Source organism: Budorcas taxicolor, chromosome 5 (assembly GCF_023091745.1).
Source record: "Budorcas taxicolor isolate Tak-1 chromosome 5, Takin1.1, whole genome shotgun sequence".
NCBI lineage: Eukaryota > Metazoa > Chordata > Mammalia > Artiodactyla > Bovidae > Budorcas > Budorcas taxicolor.
The window spans coordinates 151,491,741-151,516,650 of record NC_068914.1 but is presented as its reverse complement, the minus strand read 5'-3'; the positions used below and the strand labels follow the sequence as shown (position 1 = coordinate 151,516,650).

At 44.1% G+C, this 24,910-nt stretch overlaps 1 protein-coding gene across 4 annotated transcripts in view; it reads right to left on the bottom strand.

Moving 5' to 3' along the window:
• The window catches only part of ERC1 (ELKS/RAB6-interacting/CAST family member 1), a 269,744-nt gene that overhangs the window by 62,707 nt on the left and 182,127 nt on the right, over positions 1 to 24,910 (bottom strand). For all 4 annotated transcript variants that reach the window (XM_052639804.1, XM_052639803.1, XM_052639806.1 and 1 more), the window contains one exon: positions 1,579 to 1,723. In XM_052639804.1, coding sequence (XP_052495764.1) covers positions 1,579 to 1,723 — 145 coding nt within the window. The remainder of the gene's footprint in view (positions 1 to 1,578; positions 1,724 to 24,910) is intronic.

Sequence of the window (24,910 nt, the reverse complement as noted above, 5' to 3'; positions counted from 1 at the left end):
CAAAGGGGAAGCCTTCCTGACCCTGTGTCACCAGCACCCAGAAGAGGGTGGAAGTTCACAGTGACTCTGTCTCTTAAAGGGATGATGGTTCAGGGGTCCCAGTGCTTAAGTGGGTATTGCCTACATAAACGTGAAAGTTGCTCAGTCGTGTCTGACTGGACTATTCTCCAGACCAGAATACTGGAGTGGGTAGCCTTTCCCTTTTCCAGGGGATCTTTCCAACACAGGGATTGAACCCAGATCTCCCGCATTGCAGGCGGATTCTTCATCAGCTGAGCCACAGGTATTATTACCTACATAAGCTGCAAATCTTTTTGTTCATGAGCACTGGGTTGTTTTTGCTGGTCACCCTTTAATCTTGTAGAAGGGGACTTCTGGTGTTTTTTCTCAGCAAAATCAGTCACACAAATAAAGTCTATTTATAAGCAATTTTAATGTCTACAAACAGAGAAAATTTCCTTATCGTGTAAATACTGATTTCTGCTAATTCGAATGTTGAATATTATGCTATCAGCTGATGACTGATCCTCTAGAAGTAGAAAAGAAGAAATTCCTTAACTTGAAAAGCTCTTTTCTACTCCGATCTCTTCGGGCAGAAGAGCACTCGTGGGCAGCCAAAGTGCACAGGGACAGTGACGGAGCAGCGGGGGAGGACGTGAGGAGGGGGTGGGCCCCATGAGCGGCACAGGCCTGGCCACTAAGGCAGGCGCCGCGCAGATCCAGAGCACTCCGATTTCAGCAGTCAGCTCTCTCCTCACTTTCAAAGGGGAAAATGTTTCCCCCCTTTTAAAGCTGCAGTAAAGTATACATAAAATTTATCATTTTAACCCTGTTTATAGTTATGTCTGTTAAGTGTATTTATACTGTTGTGCAACCATCATCAAAGAGGAGATTTCTAGCTTTTATTTTCACAAATGAAGGGGCTCACACAAGTATTCACCATTAAATTTGGGGAAGGTTTTGGGTGGAAGAAAAAAGGGCAAAACGTTTCTCTCACTGACAGAGCTTACCCAGCCTTGAAGAACAGGAAATCAGTTAGCTGAAAATACACTTAGTGCCTTCTACAGAGGGTGTCTGATGGGATGTAAAAAACAAACCTCACCAGTCGATAGTATGAGCACGCCAGCTCCACTCCACTGCCGCCTGCCCTGACACGTGGTCTCTGGACCTGGAGGCACCTCTCCGGACTCTGACAGCCCCTGAAGATACCCTACAGTGCTCGCCAAGGCCACACAGTGGTCAGTGCTGTGGACCCCTGGGGCCTGGCCCAGAAAGACGTGCAGAAATAAACAAAACCCGCCAACAACCAAAAACACCTTTTTCAATTCAAGTGGGCAGAACTGCACTGACTTCCCCCAGCCACTGCAAAAGTTAAGAAACATTCTCCAAAGATGTGTGACACCTCCTCAACCAGTCCTCTTACCAAAAAGGCTCTGTGCTTCCTGGACGGAGCCAGAGGCTTGAAAGGCTGAGGTCTCTGCTGGGAAGATGAACTGGACATGGGTCAGACGTCTGACCTGCATACACAGCTGGCAAGGATGCGGGCAGCCCCCACCCCGTGCCCCACATCAGTCATACCTGCTGCTTCAGCTGCTGTACCAGCCGATCCTTCTCCCGTTTCAGGGCGGCCACTTCCTCCTGCGTCTTCTTCTTCGAGGATGACAGTTCCAGGAGAGCTATGTTGGCATCTTTTTCACTGATGGCGGCCAGAAGGGCTTCCTGCCTGCACAAGAAAGCACACGCCCAGACTTCAGCCCTCACAGCCATCCTCTCAGGTTACTACCACCATTACCCCATTTATGGGGGTTGAAGCTAGGTCTCAGAGTACACAGCGGCCCAAATTCACAGCTGAACTTGGGGTCCAGGCGGGAATCCCATTCAGGTCCTCTCGACTCTAAATGTTTTTATCAGGTTGTTACACTGACATCTGAATAGCGAGTTCTTTAGATCCAGTTGTAGTTAAACTTGGAAAAGTAAACAAAGTTAATGACTTTTCTTTTTTTTAAGGTAAGAACTATCCTGTCATTTACATGTTTTACTGATTTGACTCATCCTTTTGATAAGTATTCTGTGGCTTCCAGAGAAACCAGGTACCACTGAAACTGAACACATTTTTATGTACAGAATGTATAACAAACGGCAAAGATTAGTAAACAGGATTTAGGAAACCAGCCAGTGGTTCCTGTGGCATCTATGGATCTCTTTATCTCATCAATGCAAAGAAGTTTCCAGTCAGGGCTGTATTTTTCATACTGTTCATGGGATTCTCAAGGCGAGAACACTGAAGTGGTTTGCCATTTCCCAATTTCAAAATTGGGAAATGAGTATATCAAGGCTGTATACTGTTATCCTGTTTATTGAACTTCTGTGCAGAGTACATCATGTGAAATGCTGGGCTGGATGAATCAAAAGCTGGAATCAAGCCTGCTGGGAAAAATACCAATAACCTCTGATACGCAGATGATACAACCCTTATGAAAGAAAGCAAAGAGGAACTGAAGAGTCTCTTGATGAAGGTGAAAGAAGAGAGTGAAAAAGCTGGCTTAAAAACTCAATATTCAAAAACTGAAGATCAAGGCATCTGGTCCCATCACTTCATGGCATATAGACGGGGAAACAATAGAAACAGTGACAGATTTTATGTTCTTGGGCTCCAAAAATCACTGTAGATGGTGACTGCAGCCATGAAATTAAAAAGATGCTTGCTCCTTGGAAGGAAAGCTATGACAAATCTAGACAGCATATTAAAAAGCAAAGACATCACTTTGCCGACAGAAGTCTGTCTAGTCAAAACTATAGTTTTTATAGTAGTCAAGTATGGATGTGAGAGTTGGACCATAAGGAAGGCTAAGCGCCAAAGAATTGATGCTTTTGTGCTGTGGTGCTGGAGAGGACCCTTGGGAGTCCCTTGGACAGCAAGGAGATCAAACCAATCAATCCTAAAGGAAATCAACCCTGAACATTCATTGGAAGGACTGATGCTGAAGCACCAATACTTTGGTTACTTGATGCAAAGAGCCAACTCACTGAAAAAGACCATATGCTGAGAAAGATTGAGGGCAGAAGAGGATATGACAGAGGATGACATGGTTGGATGGCATCATCGACTCAATGGACACGAGTTTGAGCAAACTCTGGGAGACAGTGAAGGACAGGGAAGCTTGGTGTGCTGCAGTCCATGGGTTCACAAAGGGTCAGATATGACTTAATGATTGAACAACAACAACTGGGCTTTATTTGGCAATGATCTGCACACTTTGAAACGACGATTTAAACTCTACTGATTCCATGTGGTTTAGCCAACAACTATTTTTGGTTCATATCCAGAAGGAAAAGAAGGTGGGATTTTAGGGTGGGGGTGGGATGTTGAACTAAGAAATTTACAAAATAATCAGAAGGAAGCTGGTGAACAATTAGTCTCATAGTCCAAATGCATTCCTCTGGAGCTCATCTTTTATGGAACAAGTCATCTGGAAGAAGACAGCTTTGATTTACAAGATCTATATAAGTGGCCTGAGCTTTTGACCCGAGGAAGTGCTGAATCTGAGAAGGCACTGCCCAAGTTTAACCTTGCTTCTGTCTCTTGTTAAGATAATTAGGCTTCAATAGTAGTCATATGGAAGAGTTTTAGTTTAGCCACAAACTGGAAGGCTCTCTTTTGAATGTTCTGACAAGGATATTCCGTATGTGGTTGGGGAAGTCTGGGGAACTCTGAACAAGCGGTGCTAACAAATGGAAGATGTAGGTCAGTTTACATCACGGAAATGAAGATTTGTTTAATGAGTCTTTGCTGTTGCAAGGGAAGATTCACTGACTCCAGGATAACTTTCCACTGTCCCCACTTTCTGTGACTCTAAGAAATGGCAGATGGCTTATACCATGGAGCTCTAGTCGACACCAAAGGGATAACGACAGTCTAAATATATCCACTGACCACTTGAAAAAAATATGTTAAGTGGTGAAATGAGCTTAAAGGTGAAGGAGTTCAAGATGGTCTCGCTCTGCGGTTTCCTGCTGATTGCTGTCATCTGTTCCCTTTCGGGGAGCATGGAGACTGACAAGCTGGAATGGGAAATGCACTTTTTCAAGAAGGGGGCTGCGTTTCTGTACATCCAAGTCAGAATCACACATTTAGCAACAGGCAAGTAACAGAAGATGAGTGAAAGAGAAATTATTCTGTCCAGTTAGACCAGGTCATGAGAACACTTGCTGAATGCCAGACAAAAGGCCTCAGGATCTGAGTTCCATTCTGTGCTTAAGGAAAGCAGCACGACGGTATGAAATACTAATAAGCAGCCTATGTTGCTGAAGCATCTTGACTCTTATAAATGATATGCTTGGCCAGCTAATGTGGTAGAGTTAATCTCTGGGGTAAAATGTCTCATTCTCCTAATGGAATGTAACAGATGACAACTCAGATTCTAAATTTTAAAATAAAGGATGTGGCATTGGCGTCTGGGCTATTGGACTGGTGCCTCCTTAATAAGATACATGTTTTGTAGACGTTTTCCTTTTTCTATACGACTCAAATAGAAATTTTATGTCATTGATGCTATTTACTTTTTATTGAGCGCTGATTATATAGCTCATTGATAATATGCTATCAACTGCACAGAATCAAATTTTCTCTCCCAACACCCAACGCTCTCACCCTCTAAAAATTCCCTAGCAGATTAATAGACCACTGTCCTTTCCATTTTAAAAGTACACTCTTGATACTGATTTCTCACATGTGTATGTGCCTGAAAAGGGCAATTCATGGTCAAGAGAATAAAAGGTTTTGATCACATACTGCACATATGATAATGTTAACTTGGTCATGTCAGTATCTTTTGTGGGTTTATTAGTTTTTGGGTTCTTCTCTTGCTTTTGGAAGAGGACAGAGATAGTATCAGTCTATCTAAATTTTGGTAAATTTGCAATGGACACCACAGGGGAGAACAGCTTCTTGAAAATAATTTAGGGGATGGGCACAAAAAGTAAAGCTGATCAATAGTAATTCATCTAACTTTTGGGGAATAAGAAAAAGTCTTGTTCCCTCAGTACAAGTGATAGTAAAGACAGTATCAGTAGGTAAACGTACATATCTAAGCTTTACAGGGAGCATTCATGTGTCTAAATTAAAATTTTAAGAATACCCTGCATTTCAGAGGAATGGAATTTAGACTGAAAAAAAAAAAAAAGACAAACCGCAAAAAATTTTATTTTAGAAGTAGCCATCTATTCTTAATACAATTGCTTCTTTGAAAAACAAGCTACTTTCTGACAACAAAGTCACTTCCATTCATTGGAGAAAAATGCAAAGGTACAGAAAAGTATGAAGACGAAAAAAATAACTGAAACGGTTCCTTTCTAATCAGAGTTAATGACTTGTGATCTGAAAGTCAGCTATTCTACTCCTACTAAGGTTTATTTCAGAGAAAATGAGCCTTGGTGGGGACGGATAATTGGCCTCAGCAGCTTTGCTAACCGAAGGCTCTCTATAGGAAAGAGCACTTGCTGGTGCTACAGAAAAGAGACACCTTCCGACTGCAGCCCCGTAAGCCGCAGGAGTAACACACAAAACAGAAAAGGGAACATACACAGGCCACAAGCCCAGAGAAAGGAGAGAGGAACCAAAGTGCTCTTCCACCCCAATGACGCCCCTTGTTCTGTCAGTGGCTTTTCCTCAGTTAAAAAACAAAGCTGAAAAATGCGCACATGAAATCCTTCAAGGTGATTAGTGACCCCCCACTGCACGACCAACAGGCCACCTGACCTGCATAATGAGGAGGCAGTAACAGAAATCCAACTTTAAGTCATTAGTCTGGTCACTCCATCCCTGGGGCTTTAACTACCCGAACGGTTGAACCTGTCCTTTGACCTGTGAACGCTAACAGAATCAAGATGTCTCAACAAGTTCAGCTGTGGCAACTCAGCTTCAAGAAATGGTAAGACCACCTCCTCTGTCCCCTCTCTTCCAGCAGATGTCAGAAGCAAAAGGCAAAAATCCACACAAGTGAGGCTCAAAATCCTCCGGCGATTCCTGAACCTTTGAGGATGACCCATGAGCCCTCTCTCACTAGTGAATGAGAGAAATAACCAATAATGACGGTGACTAGTAATTTAAGAGTCCTAGATAAGCCTGTGGGTGTAACATAAATGCAAGACAGAAACGGAGTAAGAATGAAGGCACATCAGAAGGGTTTATTTTTGCCTCTTCCAACTGGGTATTTCAAATGGCCTGATCACATCATCATGTTTCATAAATTCCGTAATCCAGAAAACTCCCGGAGCGCGAGCAGATGAACCAACGACGAGACTGGTGGCTCTGGATGGGTCACTGTCAAAGATGTGCAGGCAGAGCCTAATCTATTCCAATGTTAAGATAAATCTGAAGCTCTGGTTCTCTCACGAAGGCCTCCTTTACTCAAATTTAACCCATTAACTATCCAGAGTGAAATCCCTCGCTCTTCATGTCACTTGGCTAGCAGGTCCCTCCAGCCTCCGCTGATGGAGGTCTCGGGGAGCATGGGGAGACACCGCCTGCAACAGCGCAGTGAGTCTGGCTGTTGGTGGGCCCGTGAGGGCGAGCCTGGCTGGAGTGCCTGATCTTCCAAACTCTGGTTCCCGAGCGTCTTTTGTCCTCTCCAGCCGCCTTTACTAAGATACCAAGAACTACCTTTAATGTAAATGTCGACACCAAGTCACGTTTTCCAGCCATCATAACGAATCTTTCATTCAATGTTAACTGAATCATCACACTCTGAGGCCCACAGACTGCCAACACTGAAACAATCTGACTTCCTCTTTGTTCCCCAGAACCAATATGCAAGTGTGGTTGGATCCTCCTTTTGAATCATTTTTAATGAGCCCACTGCTGTATACCTGGCATGCTCACTACTGTGGTCCCACCTGCCTTTTATCACCAGCCTGCGAGATTCTTAAAATGCCTGCTTTGACTTCACTCCCTTCTCACTGTCCCACCTCATCAGGTTTTTTTACTCCACATCAAACACCTGGGCCTAATACTGGACCAGTGACGATTTTCAACCCACTTTTTCATGAGTGTTCTCCAAGGACCGTGTGTTTCCACGTGGGGTCATGCTCCACCTGACAGGCCTGGGCTGTCTCCTGGGCTGCTGATTTCTCTCTGTCCTGCACACCCCTCCAGGGCATTCACGGTTCAGGCGAACGGGCAGCTGCACTGTGGGTCCATGTACAGGGTCTTTAAAGTTTCCTTTCAATGTTTCTACCCGTTTATTGGTCTCCGCATTTATTTGGCTTGCTAATTTTTTGTACTTCTTTCTTTTTTTTAAGATTAAGTCTGTCCTTTTAGGGCCTCCCTGGTGGCTCAGTGAGTAAAGCGTCTGCCTGCAATGTGGGAGACCCAGGTTCGATCCCCGGGTTGGGAAGATCCCCTGGAGAAGAGAATGGCAACCCACTCTAGTACTCTTACCTGGAAAATTCCATGGACGGGGGAGCCTGGCGGGCTACAGTCCATGGAATTGCAAAGAATTGCACACAACTGAGCAACTTCACTTCTTTTAACTGTGAGATTTCAGTACAATGAATGAGATGAAACAAAAATGTAAGTGCCAATAAATCGTATGGGCTGTTAAGTACTGAAGTAGGTAATACCCCAGACAGAGAAAACTGCCTTGGGCTGAAGACATGGGAATTGAGTGGGCCTATTTTGGCAGAGATAATAATAAAGACAGAGAAAGTGACATCGATAGAAGCAGACTGGATGAGTGGGTTTCCACAAGGAAAGACAGACTGAGGGGGATGCTGAAAAGGGAGCTTTGAACTGGAGCACAGATGGTCTGGGATGGCAGGAAGGAGTAAACACAGGCTGTGAAATTCTTGAGGGTTCTAACCAGAACCCGGCAGACAGAGGGTACTCGAAATGCTGAAGAAGAAATGATCTGATTTTGAATATAATACAGAAGCATCAAGAGTTCCAGACAAGTACAGTAAGGTCTAGAGAGACAGACTCAGAGGCAAGGAGAGAGGAGATGCTTCTGGAAGCAGAAGGGTCAGGAGGCTGTTGCTAGAGAAGCACCAACTCTCACATTACAGATGTGCAGAACTCTCACATTACAAACATGGTTTAAAGGACAAGGAACAGAATACTGGCTGACTCTGGATTCCTGAGCCAACAGGAGGACTGCGATGAATCACTACACTATTCAAAGAATATGGGACAGAGAATCAGTACTGCATTTCTGCTTCGCCGCTGGAAAGAAACTTGCAAACATCACTGAACAGAGACTGTCTTAGGACATTTGGGTCCTGCAGCACATGCTGGGGTCCCGGCTCCTGCGACCTGCTCCTGGCTAGTGGCCAGGCCTCTGCACACACAGCTGTGCTGCCTGTCCCAGGTCTCCACCTCCTGAAACAAGGGGAAGAGACTGATCTCTGCTGAGACACACTGGTGAGAGAAGCGGGGAGAGACCTTATTCTGGTATAGATGGACTTCAGTATTTCAGAAGTCTCTGAGAAGAATCACGATTAACACAAAGGCAGCAACTGCTGGTAGGTGGAGCTCAGTAAGATCGCCTGGAGGAGGGTTTGGCAACACACTCCAGTGTTCTTGCCTGGAGAATCCCCATGGACAGAGGAGCCTGGCGAGCTACAGTCCATGGGGTAGCAAGGAGTTGGACATGACTGAGCGACTAAACACAGCACACAGAGCTCAGTAAAGGAGGCTAACTGACCAATATTCTGTGCAGGAAAGCTGAATTCAGTTTTTCTTCTCATTTTTTTTTTCTGAAAAATAAACATTTTGATATATCCAACCGATCACAGATTATGACAATTTGGGAAAACCCGACTTTTATTTTGATACTGATACTTCGGTTATAGAGCTTTCTGCCTGCTTCTGAAAAGGGCAAAAACTTGATGACTCTATCTCCAATTTGTGTGTGTCGGGGCGGGGTGGGGGGGCACAAAACCCAGAAACCTGTACCTTTACCATTTGTTTAAATATAAAAACTGTAATCTAATGCACAAAGAGGTAGAAAGCAGATCAGTAAGCACCTGGGACTGCAGGTCAGAGCTGCCGAATACCTGGAAAGGGACACGAGGACCTTTGGAAGTGGAGTCCAGCTCGACTATGGTGGCAACTACACAGTGTACATTTGTCAAAACTCGCCACACTGTACACACGGGCACCATAAATACGGCATAAAGTACATTCCACGATTAAGTCGTCCTGCTCCAAAATAAACGTCCTTGATTCCAGCTCTCCTGAGACCACTGAAAGTTTAGTATTACCAGTATCTAAAGATGATCCTTTTTATCCTGTATTTCCTTAAAATATAGCAAACATTATCCAGTTGCTTCCTTCATAAAATATACCTGTACTTAAACTTCAAGTGAAAGATAAGTTCTTCAAAGAATTCACTTTAGGAAGTTATTAATACATAAAAACATTTATTCAATAATGCTGCCAAATTTTTCTTTAAAACTGGCTGCAAAATCTATTACATTATTCAAGTATTTGGAATTATGGCAAATGTTCTTTTTATTAAAATGAATTTAAGTTCTGACATCAAACCTGGGCACTGAAGTTAGACAATTAATCAAGACGGTATGTTTTTAGGACCACAGTGAGGTCTAAGAATATGTTTATTTTCAGAGGCACCTTGTAAACTGGCTCTGGAAGCAACCCTCGAGAAAAGAATTACAAATATATTTTTAGCAACGACGGCACCAAGGGAATAAGTGTGAAACTGTCCAGACGACTGTTCTGCGGCTCAGCTGGATCCTCTGTTCCAACATTCTTTTTTTTTTTTTAAGCTTATTTATTTATTTTTGGCTGTGCTGGGTCTTCATTTCTGCACGTGGGCTTTTCTCTAGCTGCAGACAGCGGGGACTGCCCTCTCGTTTCAGTGTGTGGGCTCCTCTTGCTGTGGAGCACGGGCTCCAGGGAACATGGGCTTCAGCAGCTGCGGCTCCCGGGCTCTACAGCACAGGCTCAGTAACTGTGCAGCATGGGCTTAGGAGAACCAAAGATCCCTGACCAGGGACCAAACTCATGTCCCCTACATTGGCAGGTGGATTCTTAATTAACAGCCAGACCACCTGGAAAGCTCCCAACATTCTTATTAAAAAAAAAAAATTCTCTCCACTTCTTCACGACAGATCAGGATAAATCAATCTCCTCTAAACAATACTGTACCTAGAGAGTCCCTTCTCTGGGTAGGACATCCAGATTCTTGTTTCTGATACTCTAAGTTTCCTTACTTTTGAATTTTACTTAAAGGAGCTTGTTCCTCGTGTGTAGTTCAGCATGTCCGCACCCCACCCCCCACCCCCGCCCCACGGCTGCTGGGGTGTCATGCTGCTGTGAGCCACCATGGATGGTGTGGATGAAGATAAAACTGTAGGAATGGCAGGGCAACGAGAGGATGATTCTGAACCCCTAATGACTTTACAGAATTACTATCCCTATAAGAAAAAAAAAAGAAAAACAACAACAACAAAAAAAGAATTACTATCCCAGTCTGGACTCTCACATGGAAATGAGACAAAATTCTGTATGTAGTTTACTCCGTTAATTCTGTTGGAGGAGATGAGCATATGTCCTAACTACTTTAATTAAATGTTTCAAATCCACTTTGCGTTTTGTATACACGAGGGATAATCTATGAAAACCTGCAAACAGTACAACACACAATATAACTGGAATCTAAAAATTAGAAAAGAAATTAACAGATAAGAATTAGCCTCAGAATACAGCCCTAAAAAGAAAAAAAAAAGGCTAGAGGAGAAGGGAATACCTTGTTAAGATAAAACATCTGCTCATTTAATAGGTCTTTTTGCTTACTGATTAGGATGCAACCTCATGGACTATATATAGCCCACCAGGCTTCTCTGTCCATGGGATTCTCCAAGCAAGAATACTGGAGTGGGTTCTCCAAAAGGATCTTTCCAACCCAGAGATCGAACCCTTGTCTCCGGCACTGCAGGTGGATTCTTTACTGTCTGAGCCACCAGGGTAGCCCCTTTTGATACATTAAGCTGGGAATTTATGGTGAAACATGACACCATGAAGGAAGATAGTACATTCAGGTGAGAGTCTCAGGCTTGGTTCTTGACAGATTTTACTTGTTAGTGAGCTTCTCTCCGGTTCAGTGTAGACATGATTCCTGAACTCTACCTAATGTTCGCCTGTTTCCAGAGACAACGCATAAAAATGAAGAGTGTGTTTTACTTGATCTAAAATGAATTGTTGTTCATACCACAACTATGGATGCTCGTCTTAAAAGAAAAACAAGCCTCCACTGACTGACTTTCCTCTAAAGCTGCTGTGCCTTCCTTCTCCCCATCCTGGTCACAATTTTTCAGACTTCAATACTGTACTGGAGTCCTGATTTCAAGAGGGCAGAACTAAGACCTGTCAGCCCCCGACCCCTCCTCTGGAAAACCGTCCCAGAACAGCAGGAAAACAAAATGCAGAGACAAACCCTCCCTTTGATGATACAAGGTTTACGACCCACACAAGTACAGCATATACAGAGAAGACAGACATGCAAATTCTCAGCACCTGAAAGTCAACCCAAAGCGCCTGCTGAGAAGGAAGCGGATTTACCTGTAGAACCCAAAAGACCTCAAAGATGCTGAAGTCCACAGCTGTGGAAAGGTGTATGAGCCAAAGAAGTATACTGGGCTTGCTTTACAAACAGCGGTTCTCAAGCATAACAGAAATGACTATGGACGGAAGGCTGTTCTCTGCTCCTGACCCGCGGGATCTGTATCTCAGGGGATGGCTTTCCATACTTTCCAGAATCTTTCAAGAAGGTACTTGAGACACACTACTTTACAGAAAGAACTGACTTAAAAGACCAACAGTAGACCCACACTCTTGCCAAGACTGAGTTTTTAATATGTGTATTTGCTTTTCCAAATTCACTAAGTCCATCAAAACCTTCCAATTCCATTGTAAAAACAATCAACTATTTTAAACTCTAAAATTCTGACAACACCGCAGATCCTCATAAAATGGACCATCGCTGGACTTGAAAATATCGTGGACTCCTGTGGTGTGGCTCCGGCCAACAGACGGTGTGGAAGGCAAGCATCTTATAATGTATTTACAGGCAAATTTCCTCCTTGCCATTTCCATGGCAAGGGCCATCACAAGACAGGTGAACTTGAGGATCTTCTGCTTGGTAAATCTCTGCCTTTAAAAATAGCTGGCAAGCCCAGGGATTTTTTTGTTGGGGATTTACTCAAATCCTACCTAAATCCCTAGTGAATTATGTCTTAAAGCCAATGATTTGTGTTGGAAATCTGGGGTTGGGGGGTAAAAACAGCTTAGCATGAGCCTCAAGAGATGAAGTTAAGTAGCGGGCTCACAGTAACATCTGGGGATGATGTGTACAAAAAGATTTATATGGCCTTTTCTTTCATTTTGTCTTTATTATTTCATAATAGTATGTCCTTTAGGCCTGCCTCATGTTTGATGGTATAATGCGAACAGAACATTCCAGAACACGAACCTCCCTTATAAAGATCCAGTCCCTTCAAAATAATGGTCTGCTGGTTATCGTCACATTCTTACTTTGGGCTGGATCATTTACTGTGTCTTCTTTTCTTAGGAAGTTTCTGCTTCCAAAGGAAAATAAAGTCTTCTTACACTGTGCCTCAGAACTCAAACACGAGAACCCTTCCGTTTATTTAGATGTCTGTTTTAAGAATCACTGAATGCTCTAAGCAATTAATCCCTGCACTTTGTCACTGTCCCCCTGTTTACTTAGCCTCTTCCAGGTGGAGATGGATAACATGTCCATGGCAGCTGTCCACACGGCGCTACCGCGGGGCTGCCTGCCTTGCCTTTAGCTCACACGGCACTCCAATCTATCTGCTGGGACACTGGCTAGAAGAATGCCAGTGCACACGGCACTCACTCTCCATCTCAGGCACAATGGAGAGCTCATCAGACATTACACAGAACATCTCATGTCTGGATTTGTGGTACACTGTCTGAAAAAAAAAAAAAAAGAGTAGGAAGAGTTCCAAAGAGTAAACATCCCCGACAGTCTTCAAGCTGCCTATGAAGCTTTGAGAGCTCTAGGGACACATCTGCGTGACTGCTGGGGTGTGGGGTCGGGGGCGGGGGACAGTGCTGGAGATGCTGGGGTTTTAGAGATGCTGAAGATCACCAAGGCGTTTGTTTGTTGACCAAAACAGATGAAGACAAATTCTGCAATTTGTTCCCTTCCTGTATTAATGATTCAACAATTCCATCACTCATCTGCTATCAATTGGTTGGTGAAAATCATAAGACCAACTCCTCTTCTACATGGGTTTGGAATGAAACATCTGGTGGGGAAATTCCACAGGAGAAGAGAAGGCAAGTGGCTTGCCTGCATTTCACAGATGCGTCGTTACTCCCATCAGCTAGAATCCCCTCTTCTCTGCATTCTCCCTCACGTTCCAGCTGCTTGTGAAGTGCCAGACGCAAATGAGGAAGTGGCTCCCTACACCCACCCTTCTGCTTTACACATACGTAAGGTGTATGTGGCATTGGAAAAGACTCTGATGCTGGGAGGGATTGGGGGCAGGAGGAAAAGGGGACGACAGAGGATGAGATGGCTGGATGGCATCACTGACTCGATGGATGTCAGTCTGAGTGAATTCCAGGAGTTGGTGATGGACAGGGAGGCCTGGCATGCTGCGATTCATGGGGTCGCAAAGAGTCGGACACGACTGAGTGACTGAACTGAACTGAACTGAACTGAACTGATGTGGTGATGGAAGGCACTGAAGGAGGGGGAGACGTAGAATCTTCTGATCACTCTTTTTTTGACATTTTCCTGCATTAGCAATGGTACTGTTTTTAATGTTGGAAATACATTTGAAACTAATAAAGCAATAACTATCACTGTACTTCTCAAAGACACAGGAAAAGGGCAACTGGAAATATTCTTCCAAAAGAAGTTTTAGACTTTACTGTAAAGTGTAAGTGAAGTCGCTCAGTCATGTCCGACTCTTTACGACCCTGTGGACTGTAGCCTACCAGGCTCCTCCGTCCATAGGATGTTCCAGGCGAGAGTACTGGATTGGGGTGCCATTGGCTTCTCCAGGGGATCTTCCCGACCCAGGGATCGAACCCAAGTCTCCCGCATCGTAGTCAGACGCTTTACCATCTGAGCCACCAGGGAAGCCCCCATGGAAACTAAGAAAGTTTTTAAACTTTGCTTATTTTAACAAAAGAAGTAAAGATTTTATTTTCTTAAAAAAATTTTTTTTTTGATGTGGACAATTTTTAGAGTCTTTATTGAATTTGTTACAATATTGCTTCCGGGTGCCTTTTTTTTTAATGTTTTTATTTTTTTGGCTTCGAGTCATGTGGGATCTTAGCCCCCTGACCAGGGATCAAACCCACACCCCCTGCTTTGGAAGGCAAAGTCTTAACTACTGGATCTCCAGGGAAGTACCTAGAGTAGTAAAGATGCTAAAACTATAGAAGACGGTAGCAATGAGTGCTCATATTCTGACACGGCCCCTGGATCTCTTTCTCTTCAACTGAGTATTACCCATACAAATCCCAAGTGCAATTCTAACAGAACCTCTTTATCAGAGTTGGGGAATTAAATGAAGCTCATAAAGCTAGGTAGGACTTTAAGCTTATGGCAACACTGGCAATCACAAACTTAGATGCAAAGGAGGATGACTGATCATGGCTTAGCAGTCCAATGAAAAGTTTTCCAAGCAAAAATTTCTTGAAAAGCCTATGAGCAAATATTCAAGTCAGTTCTACTTTACAGAAGACAAAATATGAATAACAACTACATTTCAGAGCTGTTTTTTAGGTTTGTAAGCAACGAATCAAAGACGGTTGATCGACAGACTGAAACAGCACACGAAAAGCCCAGGGACACATTCCAAGAAGGACGCTGAACTTCACCAGGTCTGGAATGAACACCCCCGTCAAACAGAAAGAGATCTTCTGGACATGACATGAGCTGAGGCCGGCTCTGCCTCATTTCACTTTATGGATTTACGGCCCCTCCCCAGTTAAAGACTCATCCCAGGAACCACGTGTGGCTCATGTATTTATCATTCCTACTATGGCATGGCATGAATAAATCATGGGCCTGGGTCTGTGAAGCCAGCCTGTGATTCATGGAGCCGAAGCACCACCCCCCAGGACTGTGTGCTTTATGACAGTAAACCCTGGAACAAGACACAATTTCCTGACTCAAAAAGCAGCCTTTAAATCAGGACACCTGGACAGCCCTGGAATCACTTAAAAAATGCACTAGGTCTCAACTCATCTTGGTTCCTCAGGGCTGGCCTGCACTTGCCCCAGGCCAGCTCCTTTTACCACTATTCAAAATCGATCCTTTCTGAGTGAATCACTGTGGTGAGAGAACTACAGAATAAACCAAAACGTATCTCGACCTCCGATCTCCTTTGTCCTGTTTTTTCCTGACTTAATTATCCATTCAAGAAAACGGTATTCCCCAAGTCAAATGTGGCTTCCCAGGTGACGCAGTGGTAAAAATCCACCTGTCAATACGGGAGATGCACGAGACAGGGGTTTGATCCCTGGGTCAGAAAGATCCTCTGGAGGAGGGTTCAGCAACCCACTCCAGAATTCCTGCCTGGAAAATCCCACGGACACAGGAGCCTGGTGGGGTACAGTCCATGGGGTTGCAAAGAGCTGAGCACAACAGCACACACGCACTTCGAGTCAAATTTCTCTCAAGCCTTTTCCCAGCTTTTAAAACTCAAACCATGAAGGCCACCGTTTGCTGCTTAAGATAAAAAAAGCAAGGGACTGTGAGCCTGGCTTTCATCTAGGTAAGGCAATGAGCTGGAGTGACGTTGGGGATGAACCTGCCAGGGCGTCACTTGCTTGGAGACCTGCTTTGCTAGCAGCGTGACCCATGCAGACAGTACAGACACTTCAAACCGAGACTGGGCACAGAACCAGCCTCTTGTCTAGGAAACAGGAGATAATAACCAGTTGGAATGGTTATGTGTTGGTGGAAAAGGGCTTTTGACATTAAGCTCTAAGAATAATCACCAAGCTAGCTTTGTTGTTCTGAACTCTTTGCAAACAACGCTTAAAGCCACTAAGGCAATGACTCTTCTCAACAATCATGTGGGGTAGCCACTGTGGCCAGAGCTCACTGAAGCCACAAGGATGCCTCAGAGGATTGCAGCCCAGGGCACACTTGAGCGGCACCTTCATGAGAGGACCTGGACCAGAAGCTCACAATCGAGAGGTTCCCGAAGACGTGACCATCAGAAACCGAGATGATAAACTATTTTAAGCCACTACATTTGGGATAATTTGTTGACGAATACAGAGGATAAAGGCCAAATTCCATAGGATGGTACAGAACGCCCTTCGTGAGCCTGAACACTGCCTGTCTTCCTCCCATGATCCATTATAATTTATGCGCCAACATTACTGAAGCACTTGTAATTCTCCATGTCTTGTCAGTAGCTTTTCATAACCCTTTCCTGATATCATAGCTGCCAAGAAGTCACCCTGATCATCAGCTCCCATCTCCCATGGGTCTCATATAACTTGAGCACGGCTGCAACTCTATGCTACCTTCACCCCCGGCAACACCCAGGGCCAGCTGCACAGCCCAACTGGAGCTGGAGTTGGCATGCTAACCAAGCACACAGCAGCTTTGTGTACGTGCTCCAGTTTTGAACTTGATCATTCCTCTATGTATTTGTTTATATCTCTCTCCTTAGCACCTAAAATAGGTATTCAGTAAACACTTGAATGAACAGACTTGTGTTAAAATTTCAATATAACCATAGTACACAAACACTTAAAATATACAACTGTAAAGAACAAGAACTGTGTAGAGCTAGCAATGTTAGCAATTAAAAACTTTCATCTCCTATTTTAAATTCTAACTCCAGACACAAACTTTTCATCCACAGAAAAAAGAACAGATTGTAGAGATGCGGTCAGTGTATACTAGGCAATTCACGTCCCAAACAGAAAAGGATTTTGTGGTCAATGGAAAACAATATGTAAACTTTAGGTCTCTTTTCACGTTGTGAAGCACATGTGTTTTGCTGTGCTCAGTCGTGCCCGACTCTGTGTGACCCCACGGACTGTAGCCCACCAGGCTCCTCTATGGGATTCTCCAGGCAAGAATATTGGAGTGGGTTGCCACGCTCTCGTCCAGGGGATCTTCCCAAACCAGGGATTATACCCAGATCTCCCACATTGCAGGCGGATTCTTTACCATCTGAGGCACCAGGGAAGCCCCGTGAAGCACATGGAAAGTGGTAACATTTGCAGAGAAAACTGTGGCGAAGGCTGAGGCTGCTTGTGGCCCAGCACTGAAGCCTGTCTGGGACATGGCAGCGAGCTGGGGCTACATGGTGAATGCACTGGGTCTTCTGAGATCACTTTTGTAATTAAACATGGCAAATCTGCCTAAAAGTGGCAGATTTCAGAATCTCCCCCCAACCCCTGCCAATACCTGGAAGAAATAAGCAAAACACTGCAAAAGCCTGCAGAACATTCACCTGTGGGAACCAAACAACACTAAGGTCACAACCTTGGAGGAAAACAGATTGAAAGGGTACATTAACTGTTCAAGAGAAGAAAGTCAGAAGGAACACATCTCTAGAAACCTCGGTAGAGGCGAGAGAAACTACCAGGATAAGCTATTTTCTAGGGAACACTAACGTGAGTGTGTGCTCAGCTGTGTCGACTCTTAACGACCCCATGGACTGCAGCCCACTGGGCACCTCTGTCCATGGGATTTCCCAGACAAGAATACCGGGGAGGGTTGCCATGGCATCCTCCAGGGCATTTTTTTGACCCAGGGATCAAACCCATCTTTTCTGAGTCTTAGCAGGAGGATTCTTTACCGCTGGGCAGCCTGGGACACACAGGGAACACTGAAGTATTTAGCAAATGATCTAAACCCTACTTGCTTTTACCAGGATGAACGTACACCATTTATCAAAATTCCAGAAGGAAAAAAAACAAGCCCAGGTCTTCTGACAGACCCTGCACTGCCCCGGTCGAGGCACTGTCCCTTCTCCACACACCCTAAGACCCAGAAGAGCAGCAGTCATCCACTCCATATCAGGAGCATCAGACCCGGGAATTTCATAATTATCTAGATCTTCAAGTACAATGGCAGGATAAATATTATCGAGTGTGTAAAAACAAAAAAAAAATGAAAAAGAAAACTTCAATATCTATAAGTCTTAGCTGAAAAAGCCAATTAAAGATAAACATTTAATAAACAAGACAAGACAAAAAAATCAAAGAATGCAGGAAAGTAAAGAGAAAATTCAGGAAAGGGCAGGTGTTAAAGCACAGAATTTAGATGCAAAACCAACACTGAGTACAGTTGGAAATTATAGCCATAAATGAAATATAAATATTGTAAACCTTTGTGAAGCTGAAATTAAAATATAACTTTAAAAACTGGTGAAAAATGGTAACTTCCTCATTTCTGAGAGCATGATTGCATGGTGCTGAAAAACATGACTTAATCTCTTAGTTTTTTCTTATCCTTGGGAAGATGTCTCAGGAATTCTTCTGGAAAGAAACGGTTGAAACTCCATTTGTTCATTCTATCACAAGTAAAATTAAACTCAATTTTTATCCAAAATGGCATGTTCCTATGAACCCATTAATTTCTCCCCTCTTTTTCTGTCTGTATATATGTTTAGGATGGACTAGTTTGAAATCTCTCTGCTGTCAAGGAACCCTCAAGAGTCTTCTCCAATCCAGCACTCCAATTCGAAGCATCAATTCTTTGGTGCTCAGCCTTCCTTATGGTCCAAGTCTCACATCCATACATGACTACTGGAAAACCATTTTAGCTTTGACTAGATGGATCTTTGTCGACAAAGTGATGTCTCTGCTTTTTAATATGTTGTCTAGGTCTGTCACAGCTTTCCTGAAATTAACCCTGAATATTTACTGGAAAGACTGATGCTGAAGCTCCAATATGTAGGTCACCTGATGTGAAGAGCTGACTCACTGGAAAAGACCCTGATGCTGGGAAAGACTGAGGGCAAAAGGAGAAGAGAGCAGCAGAGGATGAGATGGTTGGATGGCATCACCGACTCAAAGCATGTAAGTTTGAGCAAACTCCAGGAGATAGTGAAGGACAGGGAAGTCTGGTGTGCTGCAGTCCATGGGGCTGCAGAGTCAGACATGACTTAGTGACTGACAATATGTCTTTAGAAATATGATAGGAATCAATATCTCCTACAGATGATTACTTCCCAAACGGCTGAGTTTCAGTCTTTTCCTTTCTTACTTCTGTTTTTGCTATTGCAAAAAATGTTTTAAAATAAAAGGATTATAATAAATACGTAATTAGAAACCTGACATAAGACACAGTATGACAAGAAAAAGCAAGTGTTTGGACTCCAACTCTGCTATATACTTGCTCTGTGGTCTGAGACATAACTTCTCGAACCTCATTTTTCTTATCTATGAAATGGTAACACAAATGTCTAAACTTCCCAGAGTAGTTAAGATTTTGACAGTTTAAAATACAGCACCTCTATTACAGCTGTGAAATTGGCATGTGGAAGGCACTTAACAAGTGTTAGCTTTCCTAGAAAGCTCAGGCTGTGATAACAGACGTAGAAAGGAGAAACCCACTTATACTCTTGGTCTTATATTTCTCTCCAATTATACTTTTTAACCTTTAGTCAAGAGCCAAATGGATATGAGTTTTATCTCCGAAGATTAGTGTGGCTGAGGGCTGTTAGTTTTATTACAACATGACAATGAAAATGTACTAGAACGAGTTTTCAATATAAACAACATAAACCTCCGTGTGGTTCCAGTCTTTCCTTTCCTCCCTCTTAAGAAATCTGTATCTTCTTGACTCAATGCAAAGAGAATATCACATTTAAAGTGTATTAAAATATCTTTTCCTCCACAGAGAGTTTGACAGGATCTACTGAATTCTGAGAGTAAAGGTCATGATTAGCAAAGAGAAACAACCACCACAAAACTGATCATGTTATCTAAAAAAAAAGGTCCGTCCCCAAACTGGACAATCTCCCCACCTTGAGGTCCATAAAACAACTGTAACATATCAGAGGTTTTATTTATAAGCAAAGATGAAAATATTTGAACCTACGAAATCTGTAATTTAGAAGAGAAGTCTCAGTTCATTTCAGCACGTAGCCTGGAAGCGCTCGGAGACGGAGGCGCATGGACAGAACCAGAGCTGTACGCAAGGTAAGGAGAGAGGCTGAGACCCGAGTCAGGCGGGTGGGAGTGGACAAGATTCCTGACACCCCCATCTGCAGAGGGGAGAGGGGCGGTTAAGGGACTGAGAGATGAGTCAGTATAAATAATATAACTTCCTTTAAAAAATGACTCAATACCAAGTCAGTGGTACTGAGATGGATGAACTGTTGCGGTTCATGGGGTCGCAAAGAGTCGGACACGACTGAACGACTGAACTGAACTGAATCTGCCTTTCTACAGGATTCAAATCACTCGTTTTATGGCTTGGGATACTCACCTGGTGCAAAGATTATCTCAAAATACATCTTGTGGGTGAGGGGCCTGGTGCCATTCTCTGATTTTTGAGACATTCCTTTCTTTCATTAACAGACTGCTAGTTAACTTCTCCCCTGGAGAAGGAAATGGCACCCCACTCCAGTCTCCTTGCCTGGAGAATCCCATGGACGGAGGAGCCTGGTAGGCTACAGTCCACGGGGTCACAAAGAGTCAGACACGGCTGAGCGATTTTTTACTTTTACTTTAGTAGAGTCTGCCATACAGAGTGAAGGAAGTCAGAAAGAAAAACAAAGAGGACGAGATGGTTGGATGGCATCATTGACTCAATGGACATGAGTTTGAGCGAGCTCCGGGAGATGGTGAAGGAGAAGAAAGCCTGGCGTGCTGCAGTCCATGGGGTCGTAAAGAGTCGGACACGACCGAGCAACAACCAACAATGCATGTATACGGAGTCTAGAAAAATGGTACTGATGAACCTATGTGCAGGGCAGGAACAGAGATGCAGATGCAGAGACTGGACTTGTGCACCGAGCGGGGAAGGCTGGGATGCACTGAGAGAGCAGCGCTGACACACGTACGTTAAGTGAAAGTCACTCAGCCGTGTCCGACTCTGCGACCCCACGGACTGTAGCCTGCCAGGCTCCTCCGTTCAATGGAATTCTTCAGGCAAGAATACCGCAGGAGGTGGCTGTTCCCTTCTCCAGGGGATATCCCCATACATATACTGCTACGTGTGAAATACACAGCTAGTGTGACGCTGCTGTATAGCATAGGGAGCGCAGCTCCATGTTCTGCGATGACCTAGAGGGGTGAGAAGGGACGGGGAATGGGAGGGAGGCATGACAGGGAGGGGACATATGTATACTTAGGGCTGATTCACACTGCTGTACGGCAGAAACTAACACAACACTGTAAAGCAATTATTCCCCAATTTAAAAAACTGGAGAATAATTAGCTAAACTCCATAGTTAATGGAGTTTAACTCCATAGCTAAACTATGGAGTTTAGCTAAACTCCAAAGTTAAACAACAACCTGCTTTAAGGAAGACTAGATAGATAGTTTCTATGGTAGACCCAGTTTTCCTGAAGAAACCTTTTACATTACAAGCAGTATGATGACTGGGTGGGATATTTTCATGTTAAAATAATGAAAAGCAGGTATTTACCAAACTGTAAAATACCAAGATTCATACCAAAACTGCTGTGATCTGAAGGTGCTGTGAAATACTTTAAAATCAGTGATACAGCTTAAGGGGGGAAACGAAGTACAACAAATGGTTCTCTCCTTGGGGTGATGGACCAGGCTGTGATGGGAGAGAACCGTCCTCTGCTTTGGATGCTGGTCTGCACTGGGCCCTGTGGGTCTCCTGGCACCAACATGAGAAAACCCGCAACGGTAGTAATATCTGCTCCAGCCAGGAGCTCCCATGCTTGTCTGTACAAACGGAATGTTTCTGGATAAACACTTCAAAGCTGCTGAGGGCCAGGACTGGCTAGTTCAGGGGCTGTCAGGAGTTGTGGACAGCATGAGTGACAGGCTAAAAAGACAGATTACCTAGAAATTTATTTCATTAAAGTTCGAATGTGCTTGATTCTTAAATGTAGACCGTACTCCTGTCTGCATTCATCCAATGGATTCCTTACTGGTCTTCTGCTCTGGTCTCTCCCCCTCCCAGCCCATCCCAGATAGAACCAGCACTGCCTTCCTGAGATGTGGATCCGCTCATGCCACATCCCTGTTCCCTATGGCTACAGAATCAAATTCTCAATGCGTGGCACAGCTCACATGACCCTTTTAGCACTGCCCTTCAGAATCTGCCGCTAAAACCTCAGATATGCAGATGACACCACCCTTATGGCAGAAAGCGACAGGAAGTGAAGAGACTCTTGATGACAGTGAAAGAGGAGAGCGAAAAGCTGTCTTAAAACCCAACATTAAAAAAACTAAGATCATGGCATCCAGTCCCATCACTTTATGGCAAACAGATGAGGAAACAACAGAAACAGTGACAGACTTCATTTTCTTGGGCTCCAAAATCACTGCAGATGGTGACTGCAGCCATGAAATTAAAAGACACTTGCTCCTTGGAAGAAAAGCTAGGCCAAACCTAGACAGCATATTAAAAAGCAGAGATACTACTTTACCAACAAATGTCCGTCTATTCAAAGCTATGTTTTTTCCTGTAGCCATGTATGGATGTGAGAGCTGGACTATAAAGAAAGTTGAGCACTGAAGAATGGATGGATGCTTTTGAACTGTGGTGTTGGAGAAGAGTCTTTAGAGTCCCTTGGACTGCAAGGAGATCCAACCAGTCCATCCTGAAGTGATTTATCAGTCCAGAATATTATTGGAAGGACTGATGTTGAAGTTGAGACCCCAATATGGCCACCTGATGCGAAGAACTGACTCATTGGAAAAGACCCTGATGCTGGGAAAGACTGAGGGTAGGAGAAGGGGATGACAGAGGATGAGATGGTTAGATGGCATCACCGACTCGATGGACATGAGTTTGAGCAAGTTGGTGGAAGTTGGTGATGGACAGGGAGGCCTGGAGTGCTGCAGTCCATGGGGTCTTAAAGAGTCAGACACGACTGAAGGACTGAACTGAGTCTTTGTTCCAGCAATACTAAATTTTTCATAGTTCCTGAAATACACCTTAGCATACACACCCCTGTGACTTTTCATATTCTATCTTGTCTATTAAGACTGCTTTCAATGCTCTCTTCTCTTATTCTGCTTGAGAGATAGCTAATGGGTCTCTGACACCTGCCTCAACAATCCCAGGTAGACTGGGTCCCACCCTTGCTTCAAGTTCCCACTGAGGGACTTCCCTTGTGGTTCAGTGGTGAAGACTGTGTCCTCCCACTGCCTGGGGAACAGGTTCAATCCGTGGTCAGGGAACTAAGATACCACATGCCTGGATGTGGCCAAAAAAAATAAAATAAACAGCTTCTCACCTGTTTCTAGAGAAGTCCCATAATTCTTAAGGGACCTATCTAGATTAAAAACAAACACAAAACACTGCCACTGAACCCAGCTCTTATCTCATTTGTATCTATTAACACAATATATTGTGATTTCTTGCTTTTCATGCCTTTCATATGTAAATTACCAAAACAGACCAGTAACAGGCACAGACTGTTTACCATTCTATGAAATACAGGAAGAAAACGCTATGTGATAAAAGCAGGTCAAAAAACTTTATGTTATGCAAGTTTTTAACTGCATAAACTATTTATTAACCAACGACCTCCACACACCTATTTCTTCCTGGACACACCTGTGGTGTGGCCACGGCAGCTTGGCGTGCTGGCCTGGACTTGTCTGGGGGCCTGAGCCTTCTCCGGTCACTCTGGGTCTTCCCAGGGCTTTTGTCCAGACCCTCGGCCAGGACCTGGCTGTGTTTTCCACTCATCAGGTCCTCTAAGAATCAGTCTGGAGTCCTGTGCTGGCAGGGATCCTGCATGATGGTAGGGATCCTGCGTGATGGTGACCACCCATTGCACCTAGTCCCAGGTGAGCTGTCTTGCTCCCCTGGTGAGGTCCAGCCCACTTTCCTCAGCAGCACATGGTGGATCTTTGCCCTACATCCTTAACTGTAGTCATGGCTAAAGCAATTTTCCGCTGGGCCCTGAGTGCATCTCCCCGCCTCAGCTCTTATAATTTGCTTCCATTGGGAACTGTTAAGCTAGTCTCCAGAATTTCTTTAAGGAGAAACCAAACATATTAGAAGGCTTCCCAGGTGGCTCAGTGGCAAAGAATCCGCCTGCAATGCAGAAGACACAGGTTGGATCCCTGGGTTGGGAAGATCTCTGGAGAAGGAAATGGCAACCCACTCCAGTATTCTTGGTGGGAAATCCCATGGACAGAGGAGCCTGGGAGGCTACAGTCCATGAGGTCACAAAGAGTGGGGCACAACTTAGTGACTAAACAACAAGAAGCATACTAGAAAACTTGAGGTCAACAGTCGGGAGTTTTTTGCTTACATCACCTTCGATCATCCCTCCCCTTCAAACGCCACATATTCTCATCATAGAATCTTCTGTTCTTTTTACTTCCTCATCCTCTGCCTTTACCTATCTATCTACTGGAACTCATTCAGTCGTGTCCAACTCTTTGTGACCCCATGGACTGTAACCTGCCAAGCTCCTCCGTCCGTGGGATTCTCCAGGCAAGAATATGGAGTGGGTAGCTATTCCCTTCTCCAGGGGATCTTCCTGACCCAGGGATTGAACCCTCTGCCTACAAAATAATGCTAGTTCATGATTCTGTGCCTGAGTTACTCTAAGGTGTCCTCTTTTAGTATCTTAATTGCTCACACATTTCCCCCACTTCCTCAATGAGGTAGGATTTAGGCAAAAGGAAACCAAGGTGTTAGATCTGTTCTTGTCACTTATCAGTATAAACTGTAAAATGACTCC